Source organism: Mauremys reevesii, linkage group 1 (assembly GCF_016161935.1).
Source record: "Mauremys reevesii isolate NIE-2019 linkage group 1, ASM1616193v1, whole genome shotgun sequence".
Lineage (NCBI taxonomy): Eukaryota > Metazoa > Chordata > Testudines > Geoemydidae > Mauremys > Mauremys reevesii.
This window is the reverse complement of record NC_052623.1, coordinates 311,184,926-311,212,781: the sequence shown is the minus strand read 5'-3', so window position 1 is coordinate 311,212,781 and position 27,856 is coordinate 311,184,926. Positions and strand designations below refer to the sequence as shown.

Here is a 27,856-nt window from a genome sequence, read left to right as displayed (position 1 = left end):
GAAACAGCCGGGACCCGCCCTCCCCGCCTCGGGCCGCCCTCCCGCGCGCCTGCCAGTTGTTGCTGGGCCTCTAGTCCCCGCCGCACTGCGCTGTTTGAACCCTCGCGCTCCCCGTAGCCTGAGAGCGCCAACATGGCGGCGGCGCGCTGCGGGCCTGGCGGGGGTGAGAACTTCGCGGGGAGTCGGCGCCGGGTGAGTCCGGGGAAGGGGGATCTAAGCCGCCCCCCGGGGCTCCCGCTGCTGGGCCGGGTGGTGCGGGGCCGGCGAGAGGGAGGCCGGGGTGCGGGGCCGGGGCGCAGGGCTAGGGGGAGGCCGGGGCGCGGGGTGACTGGTTACCCCTGTTCCGAGCAGCGCTGGGTGACACCGCGCCCGTGGGGGGCTCGCGCCCATGGGGCTGAGCCTGGGCGAGCGACGGCGGGAAACTTTAGGGGAAGTTTGTTCCCAGGGTAGGCGAGGCCTGGGCCGCTCTGACGTGTTTCCCATTCGGTTTCACGTTGCCGCTGTCACGGGGTTGGCGCAGCACGGAGCGAGCCGCGGGGCACCGCGTTCGCCTCCGCAGCAGGCGCCGGAGAGCTGCCCGCGGGCGCAGGTGTGTCCGTTAAAAGGTGCCGCGACATCTTAGTGCCAGATGATCCCTTTGGCTTCTCTGCCTCATGTGAAGCCCAGGTTAGAAAAACAGCCCCGCTGACATCTGAGAGACGCGTCAGAATGACAGGCTGTTCATTGCAAACCCCTTAACCCCGACTCCAGGGCCGGAGGGAGCTGCCTGGGGAAAAAGCCTCTTCTAAGGTGCCTGTCGCCTTCCCTGAAGAGAGTAGCCATTGCTGTACAGATTCTCCTGGTGGCTATTCGGGGATATCAGGAAGGATATGCCTGCACTCTCTTGTTCTTCAATATTCAGTAACTCCTCACTTAACGTTGTAGTTATGTTCCTGAAAAACGCGACTTTAAGTGAAACGATGTTGAGTGAATCCAATTTCCCCATAAGAATGAATGTAAATGGGGGGATTAGGTTCCAGGGAAAATGTTTTTGCCATATAGTACAGTACTATCATTGGGAGATGCCCCCGCCTTACCCCACACAAGCACAGGCCGCTGGTACTGGAGATAATGAAGCAGGCCAGGAGGCTGAAGGTGCTGTAGGCTAGGAGAAGCACATTGCGCAGCAGCAGCGTCAGTTTCCCCTACGCTGCAAGCACCAGGGGCTGGGAGCTCAACCCTCAGCCCACCCACGCCACCCCTTCCCCTAAGCCCCTATCCTTAACCCACCTCTTCCCCCCCTCCTTATTGTGCAACCCGTGTCCTCGCTCCTCCTCCCTCACCTTTCTCCTGAACACAGCAAGCCAGCTGATTGGCACAGGCAGGAGGGTGGGGAGGGATGCACCGAGTTTTCACTCCTCCCCCCTCCCTCCTGTCTGCGTCAATCAGCTGGCTTGCGAAGTTCAGGGGGCAGAGGCCCTCCCCCTGTCTCCTGAACACCGCAAGCCAGCTGATTGCTGCGGGCAGGAGGCAGGGGGACGAAGGGAAAGGTGCTGATCTGCGGGGTTTGCTGGCAGGCGGGAAGCGCTATGGGGGGGATGTAGGGGAGCTGATTGGGGGGCTGCCAGCTGTGGACAAAGGAGGAAGCCAAATGACGTTATAGCGAAGCATTGCACAACTTTAAATGGAGCATGTTTTGTAAATGAGCAGGGACGTAAGATCGAAACAACATTAAGTGAGAGGAAGTTAAGTGGGGAGTTACTGTACTGTATTGTTCAGACATACTTGTAACAAGTCTTTGATCCATCCATGTTGTCTGACTAAAATCTAAACAACACACAAGGTGTGCTTTTAAACCCATGCAAAATCCTAAGCAGACTCTTAATTTTATTTAAACCTTGATTATGTTGGTTTAATTTTCACTAGTAAATCGATAGAGGAGTATTCACGCAGAAGTATTTACCAAATTAACTAAAGCTTTGTATAGTGTAGGTGTTATAGGTATGTTGTTAGTGGTGTTTAATTTTTATTGAAAGAGATGCCAGGGCTCAAGCAATTATTTTACATTCATAACTCAGGGATCGGCAATCTTTGGCACGCAGCTGGCCAAGGTAAGCACCCTGGTGGGCTGGGCCGGTTTGTTTGCCTGCCACGTCCGTAGGTTTGGCCTATCGCAGCTCCCACTGGCCATGGTTCGCCGTCCCACGCCAATGGGGGATGCAGGAAGTGGCGCGGGCTGAGGGTTGTGCTGGCCGCCGCTTCCCATCGCCCCCATTGGCCTGGAGCGGCGAACCACGGCCAGTGGGAGCTGCGATTGGCTGAACCTGCAGACACAGCAGGTAAACAAACCGACCCAGCCTGCCAGGATGCTTACCCTGGTGAGCCGTATGCCAAAGGTTGCCAATCCCTGTTCATAACTGATGCAGCAAGCCCAGAGTGCCAGGTCTATGAACTGCCAAGCCGAGAAGTGCCGGTGCTAAGCCCTGGCACAAACTATTGGTTGTTGGTATGTATTCTAACTAACACGTTTTAGAAGTCTGGTGTAGACAATGCATACTTGATTTAATGTGTGCTAAACTGGTTGTGTTAAACCTAGTAAAAAGCATAGGTCAAACTTTCCAACAAGACACGTTAAAAGCTTTGCCTAGGTAAGGCCTAATTTGGTTTTCAAGGGCTCCCTCTTATGCTACTGCCTCATTTCTTCTGGCAATGCTGCCTCGTTGTTCAGGGGAGCCATTCAAGTCCTGATGCCCAAACTAGCATGCAGTCACGGAACCTTTAAAGAGTAGTGGCAGTTGGGCCAGTCATATACTAGTAAGCACTCTTAGCACATGTCCAGTCTTTCCCCTACCACTAACTCATTACAAACTCTTGAATTGTTGCTAATTAGCTATAGAGTAAGAATGCGGATTGGTTTAATTACCACTGATGTCTCTGAAGTCCCACATGAGAGTTAACTTACCTGTTGAGCTGATCCTGCCTATAAATTACATAGTCATAGGAATTCAGTGCTTGAGTCCTGCCAGAACATTCTGGGACACTTCTTGTGATGTTTTGGGTAGCAATTCCAATACTTGTGTCCTAGCATTTCTTGAGTGCAGCACTCACTGGCTGTACTTAATTAGACATAATTTCTTCATATGCAGCCTATATGCAAGTTTTCTACAAGTTTTAACTGTATGGGACGTTGGAAGAGTCTGTTCTATTAAAATCATTTGCAACAAAGGACTGACAGATGTTGGCTTTCTCAAAGGACCTAGTTTTTAATATTATTCTCCTTTGCCATGATGCCTATTTAAAAAAAAAAAAAAAAAGACAGCTGTTAGGCATCTTACACTGAGACTGTCTATCACACTGATCAGCATTGTGTTTTTTTGCTCCCGGTCTGTCTGTATCCACCTATTTTCTCTTGTCTGATACTTATTTTACAGTGGCACCCTGGTTCTTGACAGTACAATAAAATAATTAATTATAACTCATGAACTAATCAATTTGCTTGTAAGTTCTCAGAAAATTCATTCTCACAGAGCAAGTGCAGTAAATTTGGAAAGAATACATATTTTCATATATAGCATGGATTCAGCCTCAACAATGCACAATGGAATTCAGCTTTAACTATGGAACCTCCATAATATCCTTTTAATACAAATAAATGCAGCAAAAATAAGACAATTTTGAAATACATTTTTACTCAAAATATGATTAAATTAATAGATATTGAAACAAATAGCTGTATTTTAATAGTTATATTAAAAATATAATTGATATTTACTGTAGATAATAATATTACCTAAGCTAGCTAGGATTCAAAATTAAAAATGTTACACCAATACTCTTGTTTCAAGCCACAAGTAGATTGTCACTTGGGGTCAGGAAGAAATTTTCACTATAGAATAGTACTGGTCTCTTCCAGATATAGGATATCCAGACTACCTGGACCATTGTTCAGTTTTGAAAATCTGTATATTTCAAAAATATTTACAAGTTTCTGTCACAAAATGTCTCATTAAAATATCGTATTCCTGTTCCCTAACAAGATTTGACAAATTAAATTGGACATTGGGTCAAAAATGCAATGGTTTACAAAGTAGTGAAATAGTTAGCAGATTCTAAATATAGCAGTCTTTATTCTGGTGAAATTTTTCATTTCATGGTGGCAGATAAGTAGAACTTTGATTTTTGTGAAGTCAATCAGTTTGAAAGACATTTGATGGTTATTGGCCTTTGCTCAGGGAATTTAGGGGTTAAAAGGATGGCTTTGTGATTAAGGCCCTGGGCTCGGGCTCGGGCTCGGGCTCGGGCTCGGGCTGCGGAGGTCTGGAGTTTGTTCCTGGTTGTGACATGGAGCAAGTCAATTAATTTCACTGTGCCTCAATTCTCCATCTGTGTAATGGGGATAATGATACTTCCCTGTCTCACAGAGTGTTGTGGGGATAAACTTACTAATGTTTGTGAAGCGTCCAGATACTTCAGTAATCAAGTAAACCTATTAAGTACCTGTATAAATAAATATTGCAAAGGATACTAAAAAGATGTAACAAAAAAATAGGAATTTAGTTTTGTTACCTGAAATAATGTGGAGTGATCATACTGGAAACAACGGATCTGGGTTAGGGATTTAGCAGGTTTCATAAAATTGTATTTTTAATATTTTACTGGAATAAGAAGATTAAGAAGCTGTCCATTAACAGACAGTAGAATTTAACAGAAATGTCACAGGAATATTCTGAAATGTGTAGGTGATTCATGGCAAGATTGTATTGTCAATTAGGGTTTGATTAGCTAACATTATATTCCTCATTATTTTATTCAAATTATAGAGTAGTTTTTATGAGATGAGACTTATGTGAATTTCAGTTCATATTGGTTTTGAATAACTTTCAATGATCGACCAATTATAGAATATACTTTAAAAACCCTACACATTGTATATAGTTGATATTTATTGTATGTTTTTAATTTAGATTGTAAACTCTTTGATCTAATACATTAGTAAATAAGTTTAAAGTTTGTAATTTAGCACTGACATTTCTATTCATTCTTCTTTCAGGACTTCTATAATCCAGGAATGTTACTGATGAAATGACATTGCAGGAGGTTATTGCTGCACTGCATTTCTTGGATGAAAGCCAAACAGTTACTTTCTGTAGAGTGGGTAAAACCCCCTAATTGCTTATTTACATGTGTAGATCACTGCGTTACTGTGTTAGTCACTGTCTCTATGTAGCAATGACGAGGCTGGAAGAAGCAAACAGAGAAGTGAACATGCATTCATCGGTCCGATACCTTGGCTATTTAGCCAGGATCAACATATTGGTTGCTATATGTCTGGGCCTTTATGTCAGGTGGGAGAAGTCTGCAGATGCACTAATACTGGTAATATTTATTCTGGGACTTTTTGTTCTTGGAATTGCCAGCATACTTTATTATTATTTTTCAATGGAAGCAGCAAGTTTGAGTCTCTCCAATCTTTGGTTTGGATTCTTGCTTGGCCTCCTCTGTTTTCTTGATAATTCCTCTTTTAAAAGTGACGTGAAAGAAGAAACAACCAAATACTTGCTCCTTACCTCCATAGTTACAAGGATATTGTGTGCTTTGGTGGAGAGGATTTGTGGCTGTGTCCATCACCGACCAACTCTGCTGACAGCAGTTGAATTTCTGGAGCTGGTTGGATTTGCAATTGCCAGCACAACTATGCTGGTTGAAAAATCCATGAGTATCATCTTGTTGGTTGTGGCTTTGGCCATGCTGATTATTGACTTGCGGATGAAGTCTTTCTTGGCAATTCCAAATTTGGCAATTTTTGGAGCTCTGGCATCTTTATTGTTTTTTACTTCCCTGAACATTCCCACAAACCCATTTGCCTTGGCCTGTTTCTTTAGTTGCCTGATTTCAGACCCTCTTCTTGATGTCTACTTCAGCGGACTTTCAGTTACTGAACGATGGAAGCCCTACTTGTACCGTGGTAGAATTTGCAGAAGGCTTTCAGTCATCTCTGTTGGAGTAATTGAATTTATCTTTTTCATTCTAGCAGCATTTAAATTAGGTGACTTGGGTCTCTGGTACTTCGTTATACCTGGGTTTTCCATTTTTGGAATTTTCTGGATGATCTGCCACATTATTTTTCTTATAACTCTTTGGGGGTTTCATACAAAATTAAATGACTGTCACAAAGTCTATTATACCCACAGGGCAGAGAATAATAGCCTTGACCGAGTCATGGCTTCTAAAGGAATGCGTCATTTTTGTTTAATTTCAGAGCAACTAGTATTTTTCAGTCTCCTTGCAACTGCAGTTTTGGGTGCTGTAACTTGGCAGGTAATTATAATATATTTGTCTCTTTCCCTCCTCTGATATTATAAAGAACTGTTTTCTAACATTTATGATATCCAATACTTAGGGCCCTGCTAAATTGACGGCCCTGAAAATCCATCATGGACCTTGAAATTAGACCTCCCCTGTGAAATCTGGCTATTGGAAGGAAGGAGCAGCGCTGAGAATGACCCTGCAGGGGGAGATGAGACTCACTTCCGGGTTCCTCCCCAAGCTGCTGGAAGCTCTGTGGCTGTACTGGCAGCAGTCACGGAGCTTCCTGCAGCCGTAGGAGGTTCCGGAGGTGGGTCTGATCTCCTCCGTGCTGCTGGGAGTGCCCCGCCAGGGGCTCCTAGCTGCTAATCCAGGCTGGGCTTGAGAGGGACAGGACGTCCTCTTCCCCTGCATGGCTGCTCGGGGTGGGGTCAGTGGGAAATCAGCCAACATTGAAGGCAGCACAGCTGCAGAGCTTCCTGCCCCTGGGAGAGGTACCCAGAGTTGGGTCTGATCTCCCCGCAGCGGCCATACAGGGGACAAGGAAGTCCTGTCCCTTCCCAGACCAGCCTGCCCTAACAGCTAGGAATATGTAAACAATTTTAAAACCTTTTGGCTGTGAAATTGATCAAAATGGATCGTGAATTTGGTAGGGCCGTATTAATACTGTACTAGGGCCAAGACACAATTGAGCAATTCAAATTTTAAAGTGAAACTGATGACTTCAAAGGCAGATTCTTTTATTCTGGCACTTTGTTCTGTCTGACTATGGCTTAGTGAGGCTAATCATACCAGATTAGGTTGGTAGATTCAGTAAACTGACAGGAGGTACTAATTCAAGGCTGGAAGAAATATTAAAATAATTTAAAATCTGAATTTATTTAATTTACAAAGCCACTGTCTATATTGCCAGTATTTTCACAGCAGACAACATGCACATTTCTGTAGCCCTATAATATGAATTGAAATATGTTGGTGCGCTGGTCTGGGAACATCTTTTATATGGGGTAGTTTTAATGAAACCAATAAAAGATAACATTTATGTATACATTTTTCAAGAATTTAACCATATGACTCTTATTAATCTCAGTCGAGAACAACTTATAAATCCTTACAAAATACTTCACAAATGTATCCCTTGCATCTGCCCCATGTGCAAATATATTTGAAGATAAAATATATCTTCTACTTATTTCTACAAAGTACCCACAAACTTTTCAGTTTTGTTCTTTTCTTCCCATTTGACTTTCCTGAATGGAGGAACGTGCCTTTTTCCTTAGCAGACTGAGCCAATGTACATTTGTCTGAAATATTTAGCCAGGTACCAAACTGAGGCATGCTGAGTGTTACTGGTACCATAGCAGTTTGGGAGCTGGTTTAAGGTAGATATTTTTAAAAGTGGTCTTAAAATGACAGTGTCTTCAGCCCCACCCCAAAAGAGCTTATGACTAGCAAATCCAGTATGCAGAAATGCCTCTGCAATACTTTCAAAATCATTTTGCCATCCATTCAGAAGGACCTTGTGATCCTAGATTACCTCTTGCTGCTGACTCATGTGAAATGCTTGATGGGGAGGGAAGCTGATTTTTTTTTTTATCAGCAAATCAGTTTTCCTGTGCATCAAGCACATTTGTGGTTTGCAGAAGGAAGCTGGCTAGAATCCTGGTTAGTTTTCCTCTGCAGCACTTCCTTTCATAAATCATCATATATAGCTACAGCTGCAGACTTTGTAGAGAAAAAGGGCGGAGGGGAGTGATTGGGAAGGGATTAAAAAAGATAGAGAATGGGAAAAGTGTCAATTTAAAAAGACAACTAAAGAAGAAAGGAGAAACAAATGCCCTGACAATGATGAGATGGCCTTTAGGAAGAGATAAATAACACCAGCAGCACAAACACTGGTGACCCATGTAACTTTTCTGTTGAGGATTATGCAAAGCACCAAAGTTTAGAGGTGGCCAGTCCAAAGTTTGATTCTTTATAGACTATTGTATGATCAAACAAGTTATTCATCACTGCTGAATAATTCTTTCTGTTCCCACCTAGCCGTCTATGTATTTCATAGAGTGCTAAGACAACTTTTGTCCTAACCTTTCTTAAAATCTTAGGAGCACTAATGGTAAATGCGATGCTACTTTAAAGTATCTTGTTTTTTTTCATTTGAGTGTTTTAAACAGTTTCTGTGTTTAAAGTTAATCTGAGATAGCTATCTATGTTTTATTTATTCTTGAAAATAGTTACAACACATTTGCATCTGCAGTTGCACATTTTCAGATACTTTGTAATTCAGGAGAGACATGCTTTACACTTTTATCCTCATAATAATTTATGCTTGTGAAGGTTCATGAGAACCAAATAGGACTATTTCTCTTAAGATCTTTGTATTTATTTTCAGTTAAGTTAGTAGAAATTGGAGGGTATTTATTTCAGTATGGATCAATTAATCAGATGCACATCACTTGTATCTGGTAGAAAAAATGTATACTTGTCTATTCAGTTGGGGAAGGAAGGAATAACTGCAGTATCAAAGGGAAAGGTATTTGAATCAAGTAATTTTCCCTTTTAGAAAATCCAGTTAATTAATTCTAGTCATGAATTGGAGCAAGGAGAAATTATAAAGAGAAATTAAAGTAAGGAGAAATTAAAGTAACCAGTAAATTAGTCTAAGATTATAAATGCATGTATCACCTACTAGAAATATTTCTACCTTGGTAGTGTGAATGTTTCATGATAGATCAGCATGAGCTGTCCCCAAGAGGTCAAATATGTGCTTCTGTTCGCTAAGTTTGCGTTACAGCAAGGTACGATAAAATATCACTTATTGCAGTAGTTTCCAGTGATTTCTGTAGTTTTTGAGGTTCTACGCATTTTCAGGGTAATTAAAAGCTACAAAAGTACACCTGTATAAACACACCACTTACACTTTATCCAGCAATTCAGAACTCTTTGCTGGTGATACATTATTCTTGTTTAAGTATTTATTAATTTACAAAATTCAGTAATTTGCAGTATATCTTCTACTCTCTATTGTGAATTATCGTGGTTGCAGGGGGGGGCGCGCATGCATTCATTCATTCATTCTACCAGCCTGGCAAAACTGTCATGAAAGCTTGGCATGAAAATATTGTGATATTTTACTTAGTCCAAAAGAGTAATGTGTTTTGAAGGATAAGTTGTTGAGTTTGCAATGCTAGTTTATACAAGTATTTATAGGTATTTTGCATTAAATTGTCAACTTCACTTTCTTCCTATTATGTATTTAGGTATATCTTTCCCTTTGGCTTTTTCAGTCATTGGTTCCTTATTTCTTTCCATTCCCTCATATTTCTTACCCTCTTTTTCCCTCACATTGTGATCTCCCTCCCACACACACATTTTGCCAAACTCTTACTGCTCTCACTCGGAAATCCAGTCTCTCTGCCTCTCCTTCCTATTCTTTTACCCCTTCACCCCCTCACCTGTCCTTTCTCATTCTCTGTCACTCTCCTTCCTGACTTAACTCACATGCTCTATCTCACTATTTCTTTTGTAACCTATCCACTCAGTCTCTCTTAATTTCTTTCTCACTACCCCATCTCTACCTTCTATTACTCTAACTACATGGGAGCTATAATTAGCCCTGATGCCTTAGAATCAAAAATGGAAATGATTGGCAACTAAAAAGCAGAACTAAATTGCTATGTTTTGAATATTTGTCTATTTCCTTTAGACTAAATGACGTTTTTCTTGATATTCAGCCTCAATTTTCCCTTTCTTAATTTTGTCCTTTAGCTTCTGTCTAGACCCCCGTGTACCACAGTATATAATTTCCCTCCTTGGGAACACCCTTCAAATATTTGTAGATAGTTATCTGTCCTCCCTCTCTTTCTTTGTGACCATCTTCTAATTCCTTAAATTTCTTCCTGTGTCAAGGGTCCACAGCAGTTTCTGGTTTCAATAGTGTCAAGCTCTGTCTTTTCTTTTGCAGGCATATAGGATCAGAATCTAGCTTCTGGTTTGCATGGGTGTAACTGAGGGAAGAATTTTGCTCATATTTCTTTCTTAGTCCCCAGTGTTGTTACATGTTGTGTAGTGTGTTGTTTCTTTAATCTAGCCATGCATTTCTCTTCCTTAAATTGTAGTTCTGTGTATAGTTCTTTGTAGGGTGACCAGATGTCCTGTGTCTAAAGGTACAGTCCCATATTTAAGCCCTCCTGCAGATGTCCCAACTTTTTTTAAAAAATGGGCAAATTGTCCCATATTTTCTGTCTCCCCATATCAGTACTCGTGGGTCCTGCTGCTGGCCAGATCCCTGCTCGCCAGCTCCCCGCCACCACCACCAGCAGTGAGTGGGGGGTCCAGTGGCCAACAATGGGGATGGGTGTGCAAGGCTGGTGGCGGGGCCAAGTTGCAACTTGCGGGGCCGGCCACTCCTCCTGCTGGTCCGTCAGTGCAGCCCCTGCGGCGTGCTGGCTCTCATCCAGCAGGGCTGTGCCCCTCATCCCATTTCTGTCTGGCACTGGCTACAGTGACTGGTGAGTGCAGGCAGGTGCCAGGTGGTGGCTGGTTATGTGTCCCCTCTGCTGCCCACCCATCGGCTTTTTACGTGCTCCCCCTCTCTCTGTCCTGTCCCTGCTTTGCCCAGTCACACATACCCCCGCCCCACTGCTCCTCCATATCTTCCCCCCATCCCCACCCCCGGGGGGCGGGGGGCAGGGCATGTCCCAGTGCAGGCAGACGCCTTCCTTCCCTCCCACACAGTGCCGAAAGACTGCTGCTGGTCACATTCTGATGTGAGCCTGGCAGGAATCTGGGGTGGGAGGACATGTGACCCTGCATACCCCACCATGTGTTGCCTCGGGAAGATGGGGTACCAAGAGAGGCAGGTCAGTCCGGGGGCCCAGCCAGGCATGTAGGGTAGAGAGTGCCTGGCAGGAAGAGTTGGGTTGGTTAGTCACCCCTCCTGTGAGAAAGAGTTGTATGAGTGTGTGTGTCACCTCTCTCCATGTGAACCCTAAAGCCTTAAAGATAAGAAGGTAAATAAATAGAATCCATCTACGCAGTATTTCTTTTTAATAGGCACTCAGTCAATTTGTTGTTAATTTGAACATTTGTACTGCATAGTTCTGATTGCCATTGAACTCACTTGAATATGAGTAATTTTATCAGGTGTCCCATATTCAGCATAGGGAAATATGGTCACCCTAGTTCCTTGTGACATACTTTCTGTTTCACTTATTTCCATCAGTTAATACTTTCAAACTCTCTTCTTTCTTCCTGTTATCTTTATCAACCTTTTCCTGCTAATACTCTGGTGTAGAGTACTTTTCTGGTGGTTACTCTGGCACTTTTAATAATTGCTTGCTCCCTTAGAACTAGAATGTCCCATCAATAAGTATCAACCCTGTATGTAAAATGACATTTGCTGTTAACAAAGATATATACCTTGTTTATCATTAACAATGTCACCTGAAAAGATTTAGAACGGGTTGGCAACCTATGGCACGTGTGCCAAAGACGGCACGCAAGCCGATTTTTAATGGCACGCTGGAGCCTGCCGGGACTCCAGCATGCCATTAAAAATCCTGCCCAGCCCGGCCCGCTCTCCTCTGCCCTCTGCTCCCCCCGTGGGGGCAGGGAGCAGAAGCATAGCCGTGCGCACGGGGTGGGCAAATGGCCCCACTCTCCCAGCACAGCAAGCCGCGGGGTCCGCGCTCCCGGGCCGGAGTGCCGGGCCGAGCACAGCAAGCTGCCGGCCCCTCCCCCGCCTTCTCCCCTCCCCTGGAGCCCTGCTGCCACGCGCAGCGCTCTGGGGGTTGGGGCTGCGTGCTCCCGCGGGGCAGCATTTGGCTCCGCAGGGATGCAGACACGCTCGCTGCTCAACTGGAGCCATGCCGCCCTGCGCGCTCCCGCGGGGCAGCATTTGGCTCCGTGGGGAGGCAGACGTGCTCCCTGCTCAACTGGAGCTATGCTGCCGCCGCGTGCAGCACTCTGAGGGCCGGGGCTGTGCTCTCCCGCGGGGCAGCATGTCTGGCTCTGCGTGGAGCCTCAAGGTAAAGGGCCTGGGGCTGGGGTTTGGATAAGGGGTGGGGGCATTCAGGGGACAGGGAGCCGGGTGGGTTGGATGGGGATCCCGGGGTGGTGGCTAGGGGCAGGGGTCTCTGGAAGGGGCAGTCAGGGAGCAGGGGGTTGGATGGGGCATGGGAGTCCTGGGGTTTGTGAGGGGCAGCGGGTGGATAGAGGTCAGGGCAGTCAGGGGACCGGGAGCAAGGAGGGTCCGGGGGCAGTTAGGGTGGGGTGGTCAGGGGACAAGGAGCTGGTGGGGTTGGATGGGTCGGGAGTTCTGGGGTCCTGTCAGGGGCGGGGTGTGGATAAGGGTTGGGGCAGTCAGGGGACAGGTAGGGGGTAGGGTCCAGTTTGGGGACAAGGAATAGGGAGGCTTAGATAGGGGGTGGGGTCGTTGGGGGCAGGGGTCCCAGGAGGGGGTAGTCAGGGGATAAGGAGCAGCGGGGTTGGGAGTTCTTAGGGGGGCAGTCACCCAGCCCTCTCCCCTGAGCCCTAACCCCCGACCCTCCCCCCCCACACACACACACAGCCCTCTGCCCTGAGCACCGCGCTCCCGCACACACCCCAGGCCCCTGCCCTGAGCCCTGTACCTCCTTCATACACACCCAGTCCTCTGGCTTGACTCCTTCATCCCCTGACAACCCTAGCCCTGACTCTAGCACCCCCACCCATACCTAGCCCCCCCTCTGCCCTGACACCTCCAGCCCCCAGCCCTGACTCCAGCCGCCCCCAGCCCTCTGGGTCCCGGCCGCCGGCCCCGCACAGTCCGCTGCTGGTCTGGGGTTCTGGCTGACGGACCCTTGCCAGCCAGGGTCCCGGCCGCAGGCCTCGCTCAGCCCGCTGCTGGCCTAGGTGAACAGAACCCCAGACCAGCAGCGGGCCGAGTGGGCCGGCGTCGTAAGATCAACATTTTAATTTCATTTTAAATGAAACTTCTTAAACATTTTGAAAACCTTGTTTATTTTACAATACAACAAAAGTTTAGTTATATAATATATAGACTTATAGAGCGAGACCTTCTAAAAAACATTAAAATGTATTACCGGCACGCAAAACCTTAAATTCGAGTGAATAAATGAAGACTCGGCGCACCACTTCTGAAAGGTTGCCGACCCCTGATTTAGAATATTTTAAAATAGAAAGATCATGTTATTAACAAACATCACAAATGTCTTATTGTCTAACATACCAACAGTTACTCAGGAGAAGAGCAAGTGGCAATTTTTACCCAGTTCGCACATTGCTTGAAATGAGCGCACAAAAATTACATGCATCCTAAATGTTCAGGAGAGACTATCAACGTAAAAAAAAAAAAGGCAACGAGAAAATGCCTGTTGATGATTTCAGTAGTCTCACTCAGCCAGTCCCTCAGCACTCTGTTTGCTTCCAGAGTAGTTACAGTAACTCCCCACTTAATGTCCTCTCACTTAACGTTGTTTCAATCTTGCATCCCTGCTCAATTACAGAACATGCTCCATTTAAAGTTATGCAATGCTTCGCTATAATGTTCTTTGGCTGCCTGCTTTGTCCATAGCGGGCAGCCCCCCATCAGCTTCCCTATGCCCCCCCCAGCGCCTCCCGCACGCCAGCAGATGCCAAAGCTCAGCGCCTTCCCCCTCCTCCTCCTGCCCATGGCAATCAGCTGGCTTGCAGCATTCAGGAGGGGGGAAGAGCGAGGACTCGGCGCTCAGGCTCCCCCTGCCTCCTGAATGCCGCAAACCAGCTGATTGCCGTGGGCAGGAGGGAGGGGGGAGCCTGCGCACTGAGTCCTCGCTCCTCCCTCCTGCCCCGTGAACGTTGCAAGCCAACTGATTGCCGCAGGCAGGAGGCAGGGGAGGGGGGGGGGGGGAGGAACGAGGACACAGAATGCGGAGTAAAGGGGGGGGAAGGAGAGGTGGGTTAAGGGTGGGGGCTTGGGGGAAGGGTTGGCATGGGCAGGCCGAGGGTTGAGCCCTCTGCCCCTGATGCTTGCAGAGTAGGGGAAGCAGACGCTGCTGCTGTGCAACACACTTCTCGTAGCCTACAGCACCTTCAGCCTCCTTGCCTGCCTCATTGTCTCAAGTGCCAGTGGGCTGTGCCTGTGTGGGGTAAGGCAGGGGCACCTCCCAACTATAGTACTGTACTGTATGACAAAAAAAAATTTCCCTGGAACCTAACCCTCCCTCCCCCCCCCCCCCCCTTTACATTCATTCTTATGGGGAAATTGGATTTGCTTAACATCGTTTCACTTAAAGTCGCATTTTTCAGGAACATAAGTACATCGTTAAGTGAGGAGTTACTCTACTTAAAAGGAAATGGGCACTTCAAGGTCATAGATGTACTGAGGGCTCAGGCTGCAAGGCTTTGAGCCACTACACTCGAAACAGTGAAAATGGGTAGAGCAGATGAAAGAACATAAATCATTTCTGGCTCCACTTATATGTGTATGCCATCTGTTCTTCTGGGTGCCACAGTCATCAAGTCTTTTGAATTTAGTGATGCAATGACACACTCCAGCTGCATGTTATTGAAGGTGTTCCTGTCTAAGATTTTTACTGTCATTATTAAGCTAATCAGATATTATTTTATGTTCTTTCAAATTGTCACGTATATACGTATTAAAATGCCATCAGCTCATAGAGATTAGGGAGTGGCACTGTACCAGAAAGAATCCATAAATTCTAGTGAGAGAAAAAATTCACAGTATAATTTTTAAGGTTACAAATTCCAAATAGCATACCAGTAGGGTTATCGGGCCTTTGATCAGCCTGGAGTGTACAGTGTTGAGGGAAATCAAAGGAATAACCCAAATCTAATAAGCCAGTAATAATGAGTGACTGTTGCAACTTGTATGTATACTAGTCAAATGTCAGATGATGTAAGGTTTAGAGAAGCAATTTTGTAATACCTTAAGTGATTGCTTCTAGGAAGAGCTAGCAAGTTGTACAGTTCAGTGAAATATCTCTGCTCACTGCAGCTGGGATTGGAATGGCAAACATTGTTAGGATGGTTAAGGAATGGAAAGGAAAATACTACTGACATTGTTATAATGCATAGTATAAATCAGCATACTGAAACCCAATGGTATAGCAGAAACAAAAGGGGTTCAGTGATGAGTGATGAAAATGGTCAGAGGCATGGAAAAGCTTCCATTTAGAGACAGAGTGAAAAGACGGGGATTGTTAAATTTTGAGAGGAGATGAATAAGAGAGGACACAATATGGGCTTACAAAATAATTATTAATTTAGAAAAGATAACTCAAGTGGCCACATTAACCCCTTTTCATAATAAAGAAACAAGGCTGTAAAACTGAGAAAAGGAAATACTTTTTTACCAAGTATAATTAACCTGTGGAAGTTATTGCCATAGAACATCATTGAAACAAAGAGATTAGTAGTAATAATACCACGTAGCACTTATGTGAAACTTTTCATCCGTAGATCTCAGTGCTTTTACACAGCAGATAGAAATCAGAAAAGGATTAGACATTTAAATGGATAATGAGAATATGCTTGATTACATTATATAAGATAAATAGGTACCTTACATACATATTTTTAAGGGGATAATATATACCTTTGTGTGTCAGAGCATAAGCTGACCACTGATAGATGGGGGTGAGCAATAAAGTTCCCCTATAGTCAAGTTATTTCATAGTAGTTCCCTAAGGGTTTCTTACCCTTTCCTCTGAAGTATCAGGTACTGGCTAAACAGGATACAGGACAGAATGGATCACTTGCCTGATCCAATACAGCAAGGATCATCTTTTTGTTTTGTGTTTGTACAGCAGCTAGCTTGATGATTCTTGACCAGGCTCTTAGGTCCATAGTAATACAAATAATAAATAATAATTCCTATGTAAGCCCCTGATTGTGCAAACATTTACACATGTGTTTACCTGGATTTTGATGGGACTACTCTTGGTAGTAAAGGTAAGCATATGTGTAGTGTTTGCTTGGTTGTGGCCAAAGAGTATTAACCAACATTGCCAGAGATGTGGTGCACTGGGAAGCAGCATGGTAAATTGTAGATTCTCCGTTGGATCACTGCCTCCCAAAACACTACAATAGTGCGTGTGTTTTTGATGTTTTGAAGAAGTGAAGAGGAAAGTGTTTAAAAATATATATATTTTTTTTCCAATATCCAGCGTGTACTGAATTGCTTTAATAGAAATCCACATCAAATACAATTGCTACATTATGGTCTGGTAGACACTGAATTTTCACCACCAGACGTTGCCTTTTGGAAGAAAGTGTGTTTACTGTAAGCCACAAATAATTTTAAAAATGTTAAGTTTTAAATAATACAAAAATAACAAATTATTTAAAAAAAATAAATTCACTGTAAGTGCAGTTCTGAAAGACAGTTCTCGCTTAGACAGATCCAAGGAGAGTGCATAAATGGAGAATAGGCCTAATTAGTGTTACGTTACAAATAACTGTCTTAAAACCTTATCTTCCAACTATGTGTAGCATTATCTGAAATATTTGTTAAGCTGAAAGATCAGGGTCCCAACTGGTTACTTGAAAGATCAGTTAGTAATGGAATATGCTGGTCAATTATTAAATAACTAGTATTGCAGCATTACGCAGTGGGGAGTGAATAATTCTGTGTCATATACCCTGTGACATTTAGGATGCATTTCACATGTGCATTTTGGCTACATGATAGTAGAAGGGTACAGCTGAAAAGCTTCTCACTTCACTGACATACCTAAAATTAATGATAGATTTCAAATTGCTTATAATGGCTCTGTAGTACATGCTGACTCACTATGCAGAAGCATGTACTATAGCTTGTTAAACTCAGTCTACATCATATTAAAACAATTACATAAAACATGCAGAGATTTCTTTATCTCAGAAACCTCAATTTTCAGGAATCAGTGTTGATTTATTCATGTTAACAGCTGTTGCTTAACTTTTGAAATGTCAAGGTGAAGTTTCTGATGAATATGGGAACAAATATATTTAAAAATAATGAACATTATTGAAGTAATATGTGCAGGGGCTGCACTCAGCCCCTAAAAGGCATAAAACCATCTTCTGGAGATCTGCAGTGTGGGTGCTATAGGATTCTGGTCAGTTTTAAGGGCCAGTTATTGCTTTTCTGCATCTGATAAATACTTATCATTTTCAAGTAAAGTGCTTTGAAAGTACCCATAAATCTTCTGTTTAGTACAATTGTATTGTAGAATATGATACTGAGATATTAATACCAAAGGAGCTTGTAAAGTATCAATGAACTAGGCTGATGAATAGTTGAATTTTATGGGTTGGGCACGTTAAGCACAGTCCAGACAACTATGCAAGTAAGAGAGTCCAACAGATCAAGATTGAAGGAAAAAGATAGATAGGCTGACCCAGGAAGAAGTAGTGGGATGTCATAAAGGAAGACATGTTAGCATGTGTTGTGATAGAGCAGGGGTTCCCAAACTGGAGGTCAAGACCCTTCAGGGGGTTGCAAGGTTATTACGGGAGAGGGGGGGTTGCGAGCTGTCAGCCTCCACCCCAAACCTCGCTTTGCCTCCAGCATTTATAGTGGTGGTAAATATATTAAAAAGTGTTTTTAATTTATAAGGGGAGTCGCACTCAGCGTCTTGCTATGTGAAAAGGGTCACCAGTACACAAGTTTGAGAACCACTGTGATAGAGGATATGGCATTGAACAGAACACTTTGGAGGGAGAGGACTTATAGAGCAGACCCCATTTGATGGGATTAAAGCAAGGAAGAAGAAAAATAATAGTTGAATTTTATATACCTATTGCATGATACAGTATACTGTCATCTAATATTTGGTGTCTAATATTCTCCATCGTGTTTACCTAGCCCCCAAATCCTGCAAGCACTTATACACATGCTTAACTTAACACACATGATTAGCCCCATGGAAGTCAGTGGCACTAGGCAAAAACTTAAAGCTAAGCATGTATCTAAGTATTTGCAGGATCAGGGCTTCAGGGCCAAAATCAGTGCTCGCCTAAATGGTACAAATGCATTTATTTCTGTGGAGTTGCTCCTGCTTATGCGACCAGTGAAATTGGCCCAAAGTCTGTTTTTAGAATGCTACACTGTGTAATTAGGTTTATCTTCGGCTGTCTGTAGCATATAATAATTTGCACCTCATGTTTCAGCACCAAATTAGATTTGCTCAAATAATTTTCACAAATCACTGAGGTAAGTTTTAAAGAAAATCATAACTGAAATCTGAACATAACTTTGTTTCATTGAATTTGCAAGTGGATATCATCAGACATAAATATATTTATTTTCTTTTTAGCCAAAGAATGGGATCTTCATGAGTGTGTTTCTGATTGTTTTACCTCTGGAGTCAATGGCTCATGGGCTTTTCCATGAACTGGGGAACTGCTTGGGAGGAACATGTGTTGGATATGCTGTTGTGATTCCCACCAACTTCTGCAGGTATAGTTACCATGGTAAATGTATGCACATTGCAACTTCGTATTGGAATTAGTGCAGCTGTTACACGAGAGGCAATTCAGTGGTGTAGCTTTTCAACTATTAAATACTAGTTTAAATATTAAATGGCTATATTTGAATGAGCATTCTCCTTACCTAGCCTCACCTTCCAAAGATAATATTTAGGTACTTACAATACAACTTCAAATGCTGTATATATTTGACTTACTTTTAACAGGCCAATAAATATGCTAGGCCCCAGTCCTGCAAAATATACTGCATGAAAGAAACTGCTGATTCCATGTGATATATGTTGCGGGATCAGGGCCTTAGATTCTGGAGTCAGTGCAGATATTTTATGTAAAGTGACTTAATAATCCAAGCAGGCAATGAACTCATGTTTGGAACAACTTTATAAACTGTATTAAATGATTTAACTAAGTGGCGTGAGAATGATTTTGGATTACTTATAAACTACATGTTATCTACGTATTTACAGTAATTCCTATTTTCAAAATAAAGGTTGCATTAAAAATATTTTTTTCTTTGATGCTTATCATTTACCTGCTCATCCAGCTACAAAAAATAGCTTCTAAAGTTGAAATATCCTATTTTAATCCCATTTTTATTCCTATCATTTAAATCCTTCAAAAAGGCGTTATATTGTAAATAACACAGGAGAACTCATGAAATTCATATCTTCGTGAGTTTCCATGGAAATGGGATTACAAGTTGGAATGTGTATGAAAACTATGGATTTAATGGGCAAGGAAAAGATCCAGGGTTTTTTTGGTTTTGGTTTTGGTTTTTTGAGGTGTGTGTTTGTTTTTTTTAAAGGGAGAGCCAAAGGGAAAAAAAGACTGTGCTGATGTTCAGTTGTTAGATACCATGTAAATCATTTGAAAATGCTGTAGCCTTGAACAGATTAAGATTTCCACTGTTCAGCTGGTTATTTCTGTTGATATATAACATAAATAGGTTTTTAATGGAAGTGTTTACCCATTAAAAAAATTCTGGGAAGTATGATGGCCATCATGCTCCCCCATCTGCTTAACTATATAAACAAAGCCTGCATCCATGGATTATGGCTAGGGATGGGGAAAATGATCTACCCTAGCTCTGGCCCCACAGAAGCCCCTCAGTTGGGACTTTGTGAGTTTGGAAGGGACAAGTGGTTGCCTAATTTCAGAAGTGGAGTGACTTATGCTGCTTCCCCCATTGTGGTTTGGAAGACTCCTGTCCAAAGTGGTGTCTGAGGCAGCTGTGATCTGAGAAACACATGAGCTATGCTGTCCAGAAGACTGTGGGGGCTGAGTGGTAGCTTGAAAGAAAGATATTTCTCCATGGATGCCACTAGTGGCCAGTAGAGATGCACAGATCTGTGGGCTTAGTGATGAAACCACTGAGGATGAAACTGTTCTGCAGTCTAGATGAAAGAGATGGTCCAGTGGTTTAGTCCTCTATTCCCAAGTGAAAACTTTAATACCAAGAGAATTACCAGGACAATAAGTGGGTTAAAACTGCTAGAGCTCCTGTGACAGAATGATCCTGATAGGAATGAATTTGTCCCTCTAGTACATTGTTGCAGCTTTTCCATTTAGAAAGCAGAAGGGTTTATATTTTATCCACAATAAAATTATCGGTGTCACATCAACTTCCTGAGCTTTGTTCTTGTAATGTCCTTAGCTGCCCACATTCTGCAGCAACCAAACTGAGGGCATAATATCCCACTAGGTCCATTATTGTGAGGGCTTAAAAAGCAGGTTTAATAAACTTACATTACAATATAAATAATATCGCCTTTCTTGTCCTTGGCAATAATCCAATTCCTGCATTGTGCTAAATTATTCTGTCACTGGCAGTTTAGTTTATCCATGGAGAAATTGTAGTAAGGTCTTGAAAAACAGTGTGAGGCACTGGCAATGTTACCCTTTCTTAATAATAATAATAAAGGTCAATTAATAAGCCCATTCTCTAATTGTTCAGATAAAGTATGGACAATATTAATATTGTATTTACTGTAATACAATTATATCAGTGCAATGTAAACCTATTTAGGTCCTATAAGAGTGAGGAGATGTAGAACCAAATCAGTTTGGCCCAAAAAAGGAAATGGGTATATTATTATACAAAAGACTTATTTCAAACAAAAGCAATGGGAAACATATGCACCAAAATCACTTTTCTTTTGCTTGTTCTGTTATGGCGGGATTCTTTGGGACAGAACACCTCACATTTTCACCTTGCAGAGTCTGTGCATTGCTACAGTCTTACTCAAGTGAAAAGTTTTGATACAGCTCTCTCAAACCCTCCAGTACCAGTTATTGAAGTGGTTGAAAGGCATTGCTGGAAAGGGATGACTGATGCTTTTTCCCAACTAGAGGCTGAGCACAGCCTCTGGAGTGCTCCCAACCCTTACTGGCTTGGGAGACAAAATCTGAGTCCCTTTTTTGATGTGTTATTTACTGACATATAAGCCCTAATGATTTACAAAATCTCTTTTATATGCAGTTTGCAATCTAGCATTTAGATTTCAAGCCTTGCAGTAAGTATTTCACCAAAGTAGTTAAACACTTAAATATCAATAGTGAACAAAATAGTCCACACAGAAAACTGATTTCACAAGTTGCTACAAGTATGTGCTGAATACAATAATAAAACATAACTAAATATTTTTTCTTCTGTTTAGTCCTGATGGTCAACCCACGCTTCTTCCACCTGAGCATGTGCAAGAGTTAAATTTGAGGTCTACAGGCATGCTCAATACCATCCAGAGGTTTTTTGCATATCACATGATTGAAACATATGGCTGTGACTATTCTACAAGTGGACTTTCTTTTGATACACTTCATTCTAAGCTGAAATCTTTTCTTGAACTTCGGACTGCAGACGGACCCAGACATGATACCTATGTTTTATATTATAGTGGTCACTCCCATGGCACTGGTGAATGGGCACTAGCAGGTAACCAGCTTTTGATAATACATTTTTCATTGATAGAACCTACAAGTAGATTATTGCTTTATTCTTATGAAATCATACCGTCCTAGTATTAAAACTCAGAAGTTTTGTATGTGACAGCTACACATGTACGTGTGTACATTATAGTTCTAAGAACAGGAGGTGTAAAACAGAAATGGCTAAAGTTAACCATAACAAGCTTTCAAATAAAGTGAATTCCTTGTTGCTTAGTCATCTACAGACTTGAGAGTACTTCTGAATTTACAGTTTTAATAACCACATTAAAAATGAAAAATAAAATGCTTATGATAGCAGTAACAAAATGAAATATATGTAATTAAATGGAATGTTCAGAGTTCATCAAGAAGTTATATGAAACTTAATGAATTCAGAAGTCTTAGAATCAAGTAGTAATCTTATCTAATTCAATTCAATAATGTCCTGGGAAGATGATTTTGTTCAACATTATTTATGAAGCATTTAATACAGGTTTTGTTGGCTGAGCTTGCAAAGCCCTACATATGCTCAAGTTGGTGCCATTTGTGTGGATAACTTTTGAATGCAGCATCCAATCAATTCCAAAATTTCAGGGAGTCGCCAGAACCCTATTGATTTTGGGGAAAATGAGAACACGCGATACCTCTGCCATCTGTTTTAGCAGAAAGACATCTTCCAGCACCTAATTATATATCAAAGAACTGTTTGATCGCAGCCATTAGTGTCATGGAAGTAGGCTACTAAAATTGCTGTGTTGAGTTGGGGACTCAATTTTTGGTGCAGAATTTGGATCCCTGTAGCACTGAGGTCTGGTCTATACCTAAAATTTAGGGCAACCTAGCTGCATCACTCAGGGATGTGAAAAATCCACACCCCTGAGAAATGTAGTTAAGCTGACCTAAGCTCCAGTGTAGACATGCTAGGTCGATAGAAGAATTCTTCCATCTCTTGAGGGAGTGGACTTCCTACAGCGACAGAAAAACCATTTCTGTTGCTAAAGCATGTGTACATGGTGGCGTAGCTGCAGCGTTGCGGCTGTGCTGCTGTAACACACGTGGTGTAGATATACCCTACGTATTTTAATTTTTTTAAGTTTTTTTTTTTTTTCTTGGCAGGCATTGCCACTTAATTTTTTACACCTCTGTCAATTTGTGCCATAGGACCTCCTGTAGAGAAGCTCGGTCTTCAAATTACAATAAAGGCCAATATAGTGAGAGTGCTGCTTTTACAAAAAATAGAGGCAACATGATAAAACATAAAATATAGAAAGAATGAAGGATTTAAAAGCCATGACAACATTTTTTTAGTGGATTTGAATTTTCTTGAGAGGAAGTTCCTCCTGGGTTACCCGTGAATGGTTTGCATGTTGGCACACCTCCAGTTTTTTCTCACAGAGATAGTATAAAGCCACACAAAGAAAAGGAGCAATCTGTATTTGTCATGAATCATTTTCATGATCAGTTTCCCATTATGAGATCTAGGTAAACCATGGTGTGTAGCTTGATTTTCCTGCCTGATAGAACTTCTTCTGAATGCATCCAGCTGTATACGCTGAAAAGCTGAAGGGTATTTGATAATATAATTGTGCATAGTTTATCCGACAGTGATGTTTTGTGACAGATGGAACAGACAGTCATTAGCTCCTCTAATCTGTACCATCCTCTGACCTCTGGAGCGGATTCATAGAGATGACAACAATGAAATGTTAGCATTCAGATATAGTAGAGGAAAATAGTATCTTCTGGGGGCTTAAGCAATGATGTAGCACAGCAGTAGCACTGTAGTTTTTGTGCTGTAATGACATCTTTAAGGGTGGGTTACTGTATTTATTAGCTCACTAACTATGTTTCTTCATTGTTGGAAGCTTGGAAGTAGCACAGTGGTGTACAAAAGAACTCTTAATTGGTCATGCATAAAGTATGAGCAGTAAAACAGCCTTGGAGGTCATGTTCACTGACTGAATTCAAAAGGCAAGAATCGGGCTATAAAGCTTTGTCTGTATTACTGGAGCTGTCAGTTTAACTGCCTGTGAAACTTGCTGAAGGAGTCAGATGCTGCTACATATCCATAGGTCTCTTCCACAGCTTGGTGGCTAGCTCTGGTGTTGGCTGATCTTGACATATGTTGGAGGGGTTAGCACTTGTATGTATAGGAGGGTCAGAAAGACTTACCGGTAAGTTGCTCTCTTTTGGTTAGATCCACAGTACTGTCTCTTCTGAATTATCTATGCCCCCACGTGATCATGCTGAAATGTAGGAAAGTCCTTTATTCGGGCTTTGAAAAAGTAAGGAAATACTTTTCCCTAATTTATATTTAAGTCTTGTCTAAATTATGGAGATTTTCACCAGTGCAAATCCCAAAATCAGACACACTACACTGGAGCAAAGTGGGACTAAAAGAGGTATAATTTACTGGGTAAATCACACCACTTTGCACCAAACTAGTGTGTATACACTATAGGTTTCTGGTTTTTTTATAAGATGAACCTGATGCTGAATTTCCTGGATTTATCTTCTTTGTTTTGGAGACGATTCCATCTCTGTAAATTTGTACTTACAATATGTACTCTGAACCTTAACTCCGTCCTTAATGTAGTTTTTCTCTGGAAGTAACAGATTACAAATTACAAATGCATTTTTGCTATCTATCAAAGATAGGAATCTGCAGACAGCGATGATATCCCATATACTCTTGGGTATCACTTGACATTCAATGTTTTAAAAGAACACCTCTTCTGGCTACACATCCCCATGACTAATAATAAACTGCCACCTTCTGACAAGACTAATTGGAGTTTAGTTGACCAAAGATATGGGAGATGTACGATTTGGACTCATAGCCACATATTCTGGCTGGTGGTGCTTCTTACTGGATTTGTTTCTTTTTATTGGATGCATCAGGCACCTTACAAATGGATGAAATAAATACATGGGTGCAGGAAGAAATTGCTATTTGCAGCAAAATGTGTTTACAAATATTCTAAATCAAGCATCTGAACAGAATTTTTTTGGTAGAAATTGATCCAGTTGTATGACGACAGTAAGTAATTAAAATATTGAATAGAATCAAGTAAATATTATAAAGTAAAAATATGCTCAGATTTATAGTTATAGTAAGTCTTAGTTACAGCCACTTGAGCTTCATACTCATGATTTATATTGTCATTGGAAATTCTTGATTTCAAATGCAACCATTCTCCAAGTTAGGGTATGGTGAGTCTGTATGTAGATAGTAATCATTAAAGCATTAAAAGGAAATGCTACTCAGATAACAGCCTAGATTGCTGATTGTCGTATGGAAGTGAACAAAAGACAGGATTTGTTTTGTTATAAAGTTGCCAAAAATTAAACACTCTTGAGTGTCTGATTTGAGTCAGTTTATAAACATTTATTCAGAGGCTACAATAAAGTTTGTTCATCTTTATAACACATTTTTTCTTGGCTTGAAATTATATCCACTCTGGCTTTCTCCATGATAGATTACCTGCATCCTTAATGTAAATCCTAAATGTAAAACCTGTTTAAAAAGATGGATGCCACTTTTTCTGACTGAAATATGCTTGTAAACAGTGCAGATAAAATTACATTGGCTTTGATCATATCTAACAAAGCATTAAATAGTCTAGTTAGTCCAGTTTAAATTGCTGTAAATTCTCATACAACAAATGGGCATATTTCAGAAGTCAGGTTAAAACCATGCTGTCAGGGGAGAACTGCTTCCAAAATAAGATCTGGATTTTCATGTTTCAGCCTCTAATACATGAACTTGTTGCCTCCTGTCTGATGTACCAAATGCTTTATCTGTTCTTCCAATTGTGAGATACTTTGGTGATACATGTTTTGTATATAAATTTAAAGAATTTAAACACTATTTAAATATACTCAGACTCCCTGGTGCAAATTGTCTGTAAAGGTGCATTGCTAGGTTAAAATTCATATCTGCTTTAAAAATCTGTCGCTTTAGATTATTAAAAATTATTTTTAAAAACTAGACAAAAATGTTCAGTCTTGGTTCCTTAATATTGTGTATCTAAATCCATAGTATAGCTCCAATCTGCAAACATTTATGCTTGTGAGTGAAGTTCATCATGTGAGCAATCCAATTGAAGTGAGTGGAGTTGCACTCACTGTGCAAATGTTATCAGGATTCTTTCTTTATGCTCCTCAATAAGTTGCCTGATTTTTCTTAGGTACTGAGTACCAACGGCACCCATTAAATTTAATGGGCCAAAAGTGATCCAACTTGTTAATAACTTTCCTAATTACAGTTTGTTTTCTTCAAATATAGTTTGAGTTTTCAAGGAGATGAAATTATACTGAAAGTTTGAAGCACTAATCAGAAGTGGTTTTTGAGCTAGAGGGAGACAAACATTAGATACCATGATTTGAAACTTTGATTTGTAACTTTTTGATTACTTGTAACTTAAAATCCATTTAAATTTTCTTTAGACTTCACAGAAACGTTCTCTTCTGCCTTTAGAGTAAATTTATCAACATTCAGGTCAAATGACTCTTCCAAGGCAAAGGTTATGGTGGTGTATGAGCAGGTGGCTTACTAATTCTGCTCTGAAATAGTCAGGGCATATTATGTAGGTTTAAAACATACCCCGTTCTGAGGATTGAACTTGTTAACATAAAGCCAATAATGTAAACTCCAGCTCACGCTTTCTGCCTCTGCTTAGCTGTTCTTCTTCAAGTGCTTGCACATGTCCATTCCATTGTAGGTGTGTGCACGCCCTGAGCACAGTTGTCAGAATTCTTTCCCCTAGCAGTATCCGTTGGGTCAGCTCCAGCTTTCTCTGGTGCCTCACGTTCCTCATGGAGGCAGCCTTAAGCCTTGAAGCCGTGCTCAGTCTCAGCATTGAGCACCACATCCTCAGTGCAGAGAGCTCCTCCTAAAGGCTGCTCAACTTAATTTATTTCACAGTAGGGTAGGGTTTTGCTCCTACCTGCCTTAATACAAGGATGAGTTAATGACTGCATCTACAGCATTGACTTGGCTGGATTAGTTAGCATCTCCCTGCAGTGGAAAAACCCTATCACCTTCATAAAAGGTGCTAAAACAGGCTTACTATTGGAAACTGCAGATTTAACTATACTAATGTGTATATTTTTCTGCTTTCCTGCAGGTGGCGATGCATTACGGCTTGACACGCTTTTGGAATGGTGGAGAGAGAAGAATGGTTCTTTTTGTTCACGACTTATAATTGTGTTAGACTGTGAGAACTCCCTCCCTTGGGTTAAAGAAGTAAGAAAAGTAAATGATCTATATATTGCAGTACAAGGAGCAGAATTTGCCAGAGTGGTAGACATTGAGGAAGCAGACCCTCCGCAACTTGGTGACTTTACCAGAGAATGGGTCGAATACAACTGTAACCCTGACAGTAGCATCAGCTGGTCTGAAAAGGGCCGTGCGGTAAAAGCAGTGTACGGTGTGTCAAAACGCTGGAGTGACTATACTCTACATTTGCCAACAGGAAGTGATATTGCCAAACACTGGATGATGTACTTCCCTCGTGTTACCTATCCATTGGTGCATTTGGCAAACTGGTTTTGTGGTCTCAATCTGTTCTGGGTCTGTAAGGCTTGTTTTAGATGCTTGAAAAGATTAAAAATGAATTGGTTTCTTCCCACAGTGCTGGACACAGGACAAGGCTTCAAACTTGTCAAATCATAATTAAAAACCAAAGAGGAGTAAAAGTGGGAGCTCTGGGAACTTTCCCACTCTCAGATTTGATTGACTTGCAATTTTTTATATATAACAGTTTTCTCTGTTGAAGAAATCTTGCTACTTCAGTAGCTATACTCACTGTGTTCATCTTTTTGAGCAATTACAGTATATGCAAAGCGTTGGAAGCTTCATTCTAAAATGAGGAGGATAAGATTATACTATTTGAATTTTGTTACTGAGTTGTATATAAACATGTAAAAGATTTATTAAATATGACCATGCACTTTGGAGACAGTTTGCATGTTCATATGTGCTAAACAGAAAGCTGCCTGTGTTCAAAACCAACAAATTACAGGCTTTAATAAGCTATGGCTCATATGATGATACATGGCAATTATATCCCTCTCAAACATCAAATACAGGAAAGGAAACAAGCCAGTGTTCAGATCACTTTATTATGCCCTCACACTTCTGTGATGGATTTCAGAGTATTATAGAACA

At 41.8% G+C, this 27,856-nt stretch overlaps 1 protein-coding gene across 7 annotated transcripts; it reads left to right on the top strand.

Annotated features, from left to right (window-relative positions):
- Positions 1–21: 21 nt before the first annotated feature.
- TMEM168 (transmembrane protein 168) lies at positions 22–27,856 on the top strand. 7 transcript variants are annotated; one of them, XM_039507397.1, is made up of 5 exons: positions 44–192; positions 5,030–5,130; positions 18,588–18,730; positions 21,417–21,691; positions 26,814–27,856. In XM_039507397.1, the coding sequence occupies exons 2-5, from the start codon at positions 5,062–5,064 to the stop codon at positions 27,359–27,361; spliced, it is 1,035 nt and encodes a 344-aa protein (XP_039363331.1). In that variant the 5' UTR covers positions 44–192; positions 5,030–5,061; the 3' UTR covers positions 27,362–27,856. The 7 variants fall into 7 exon arrangements, with proteins under 7 accessions (XP_039363349.1, XP_039363331.1, XP_039363312.1 ...); XM_039507378.1 differs by having other exon boundaries at positions 145–192; positions 5,030–5,982; XM_039507369.1 differs by having other exon boundaries at positions 145–192; positions 5,030–6,297.

What these genes read in the sequence shown, in the direction of transcription:
- TMEM168 (XM_039507369.1), top strand. Translation starts at nt 5,161, where the DNA reads ATGTGTAGATCACTGCGTTACTGTGTTAGTCACTGTCTCTATGTAGCA. An exon ending in ATTCCCACCAACTTCTGCAG is followed by an intron (nt 18,731 to 21,416) that starts GTATAGTTACCA and finishes TCTTCTGTTTAG; the next exon opens with TCCTGATGGTCAACCCACGC. An exon ending in TGGTGAATGGGCACTAGCAG is followed by an intron (nt 21,692 to 26,813) that starts GTAACCAGCTTT and finishes GCTTTCCTGCAG; the next exon opens with GTGGCGATGCATTACGGCTT.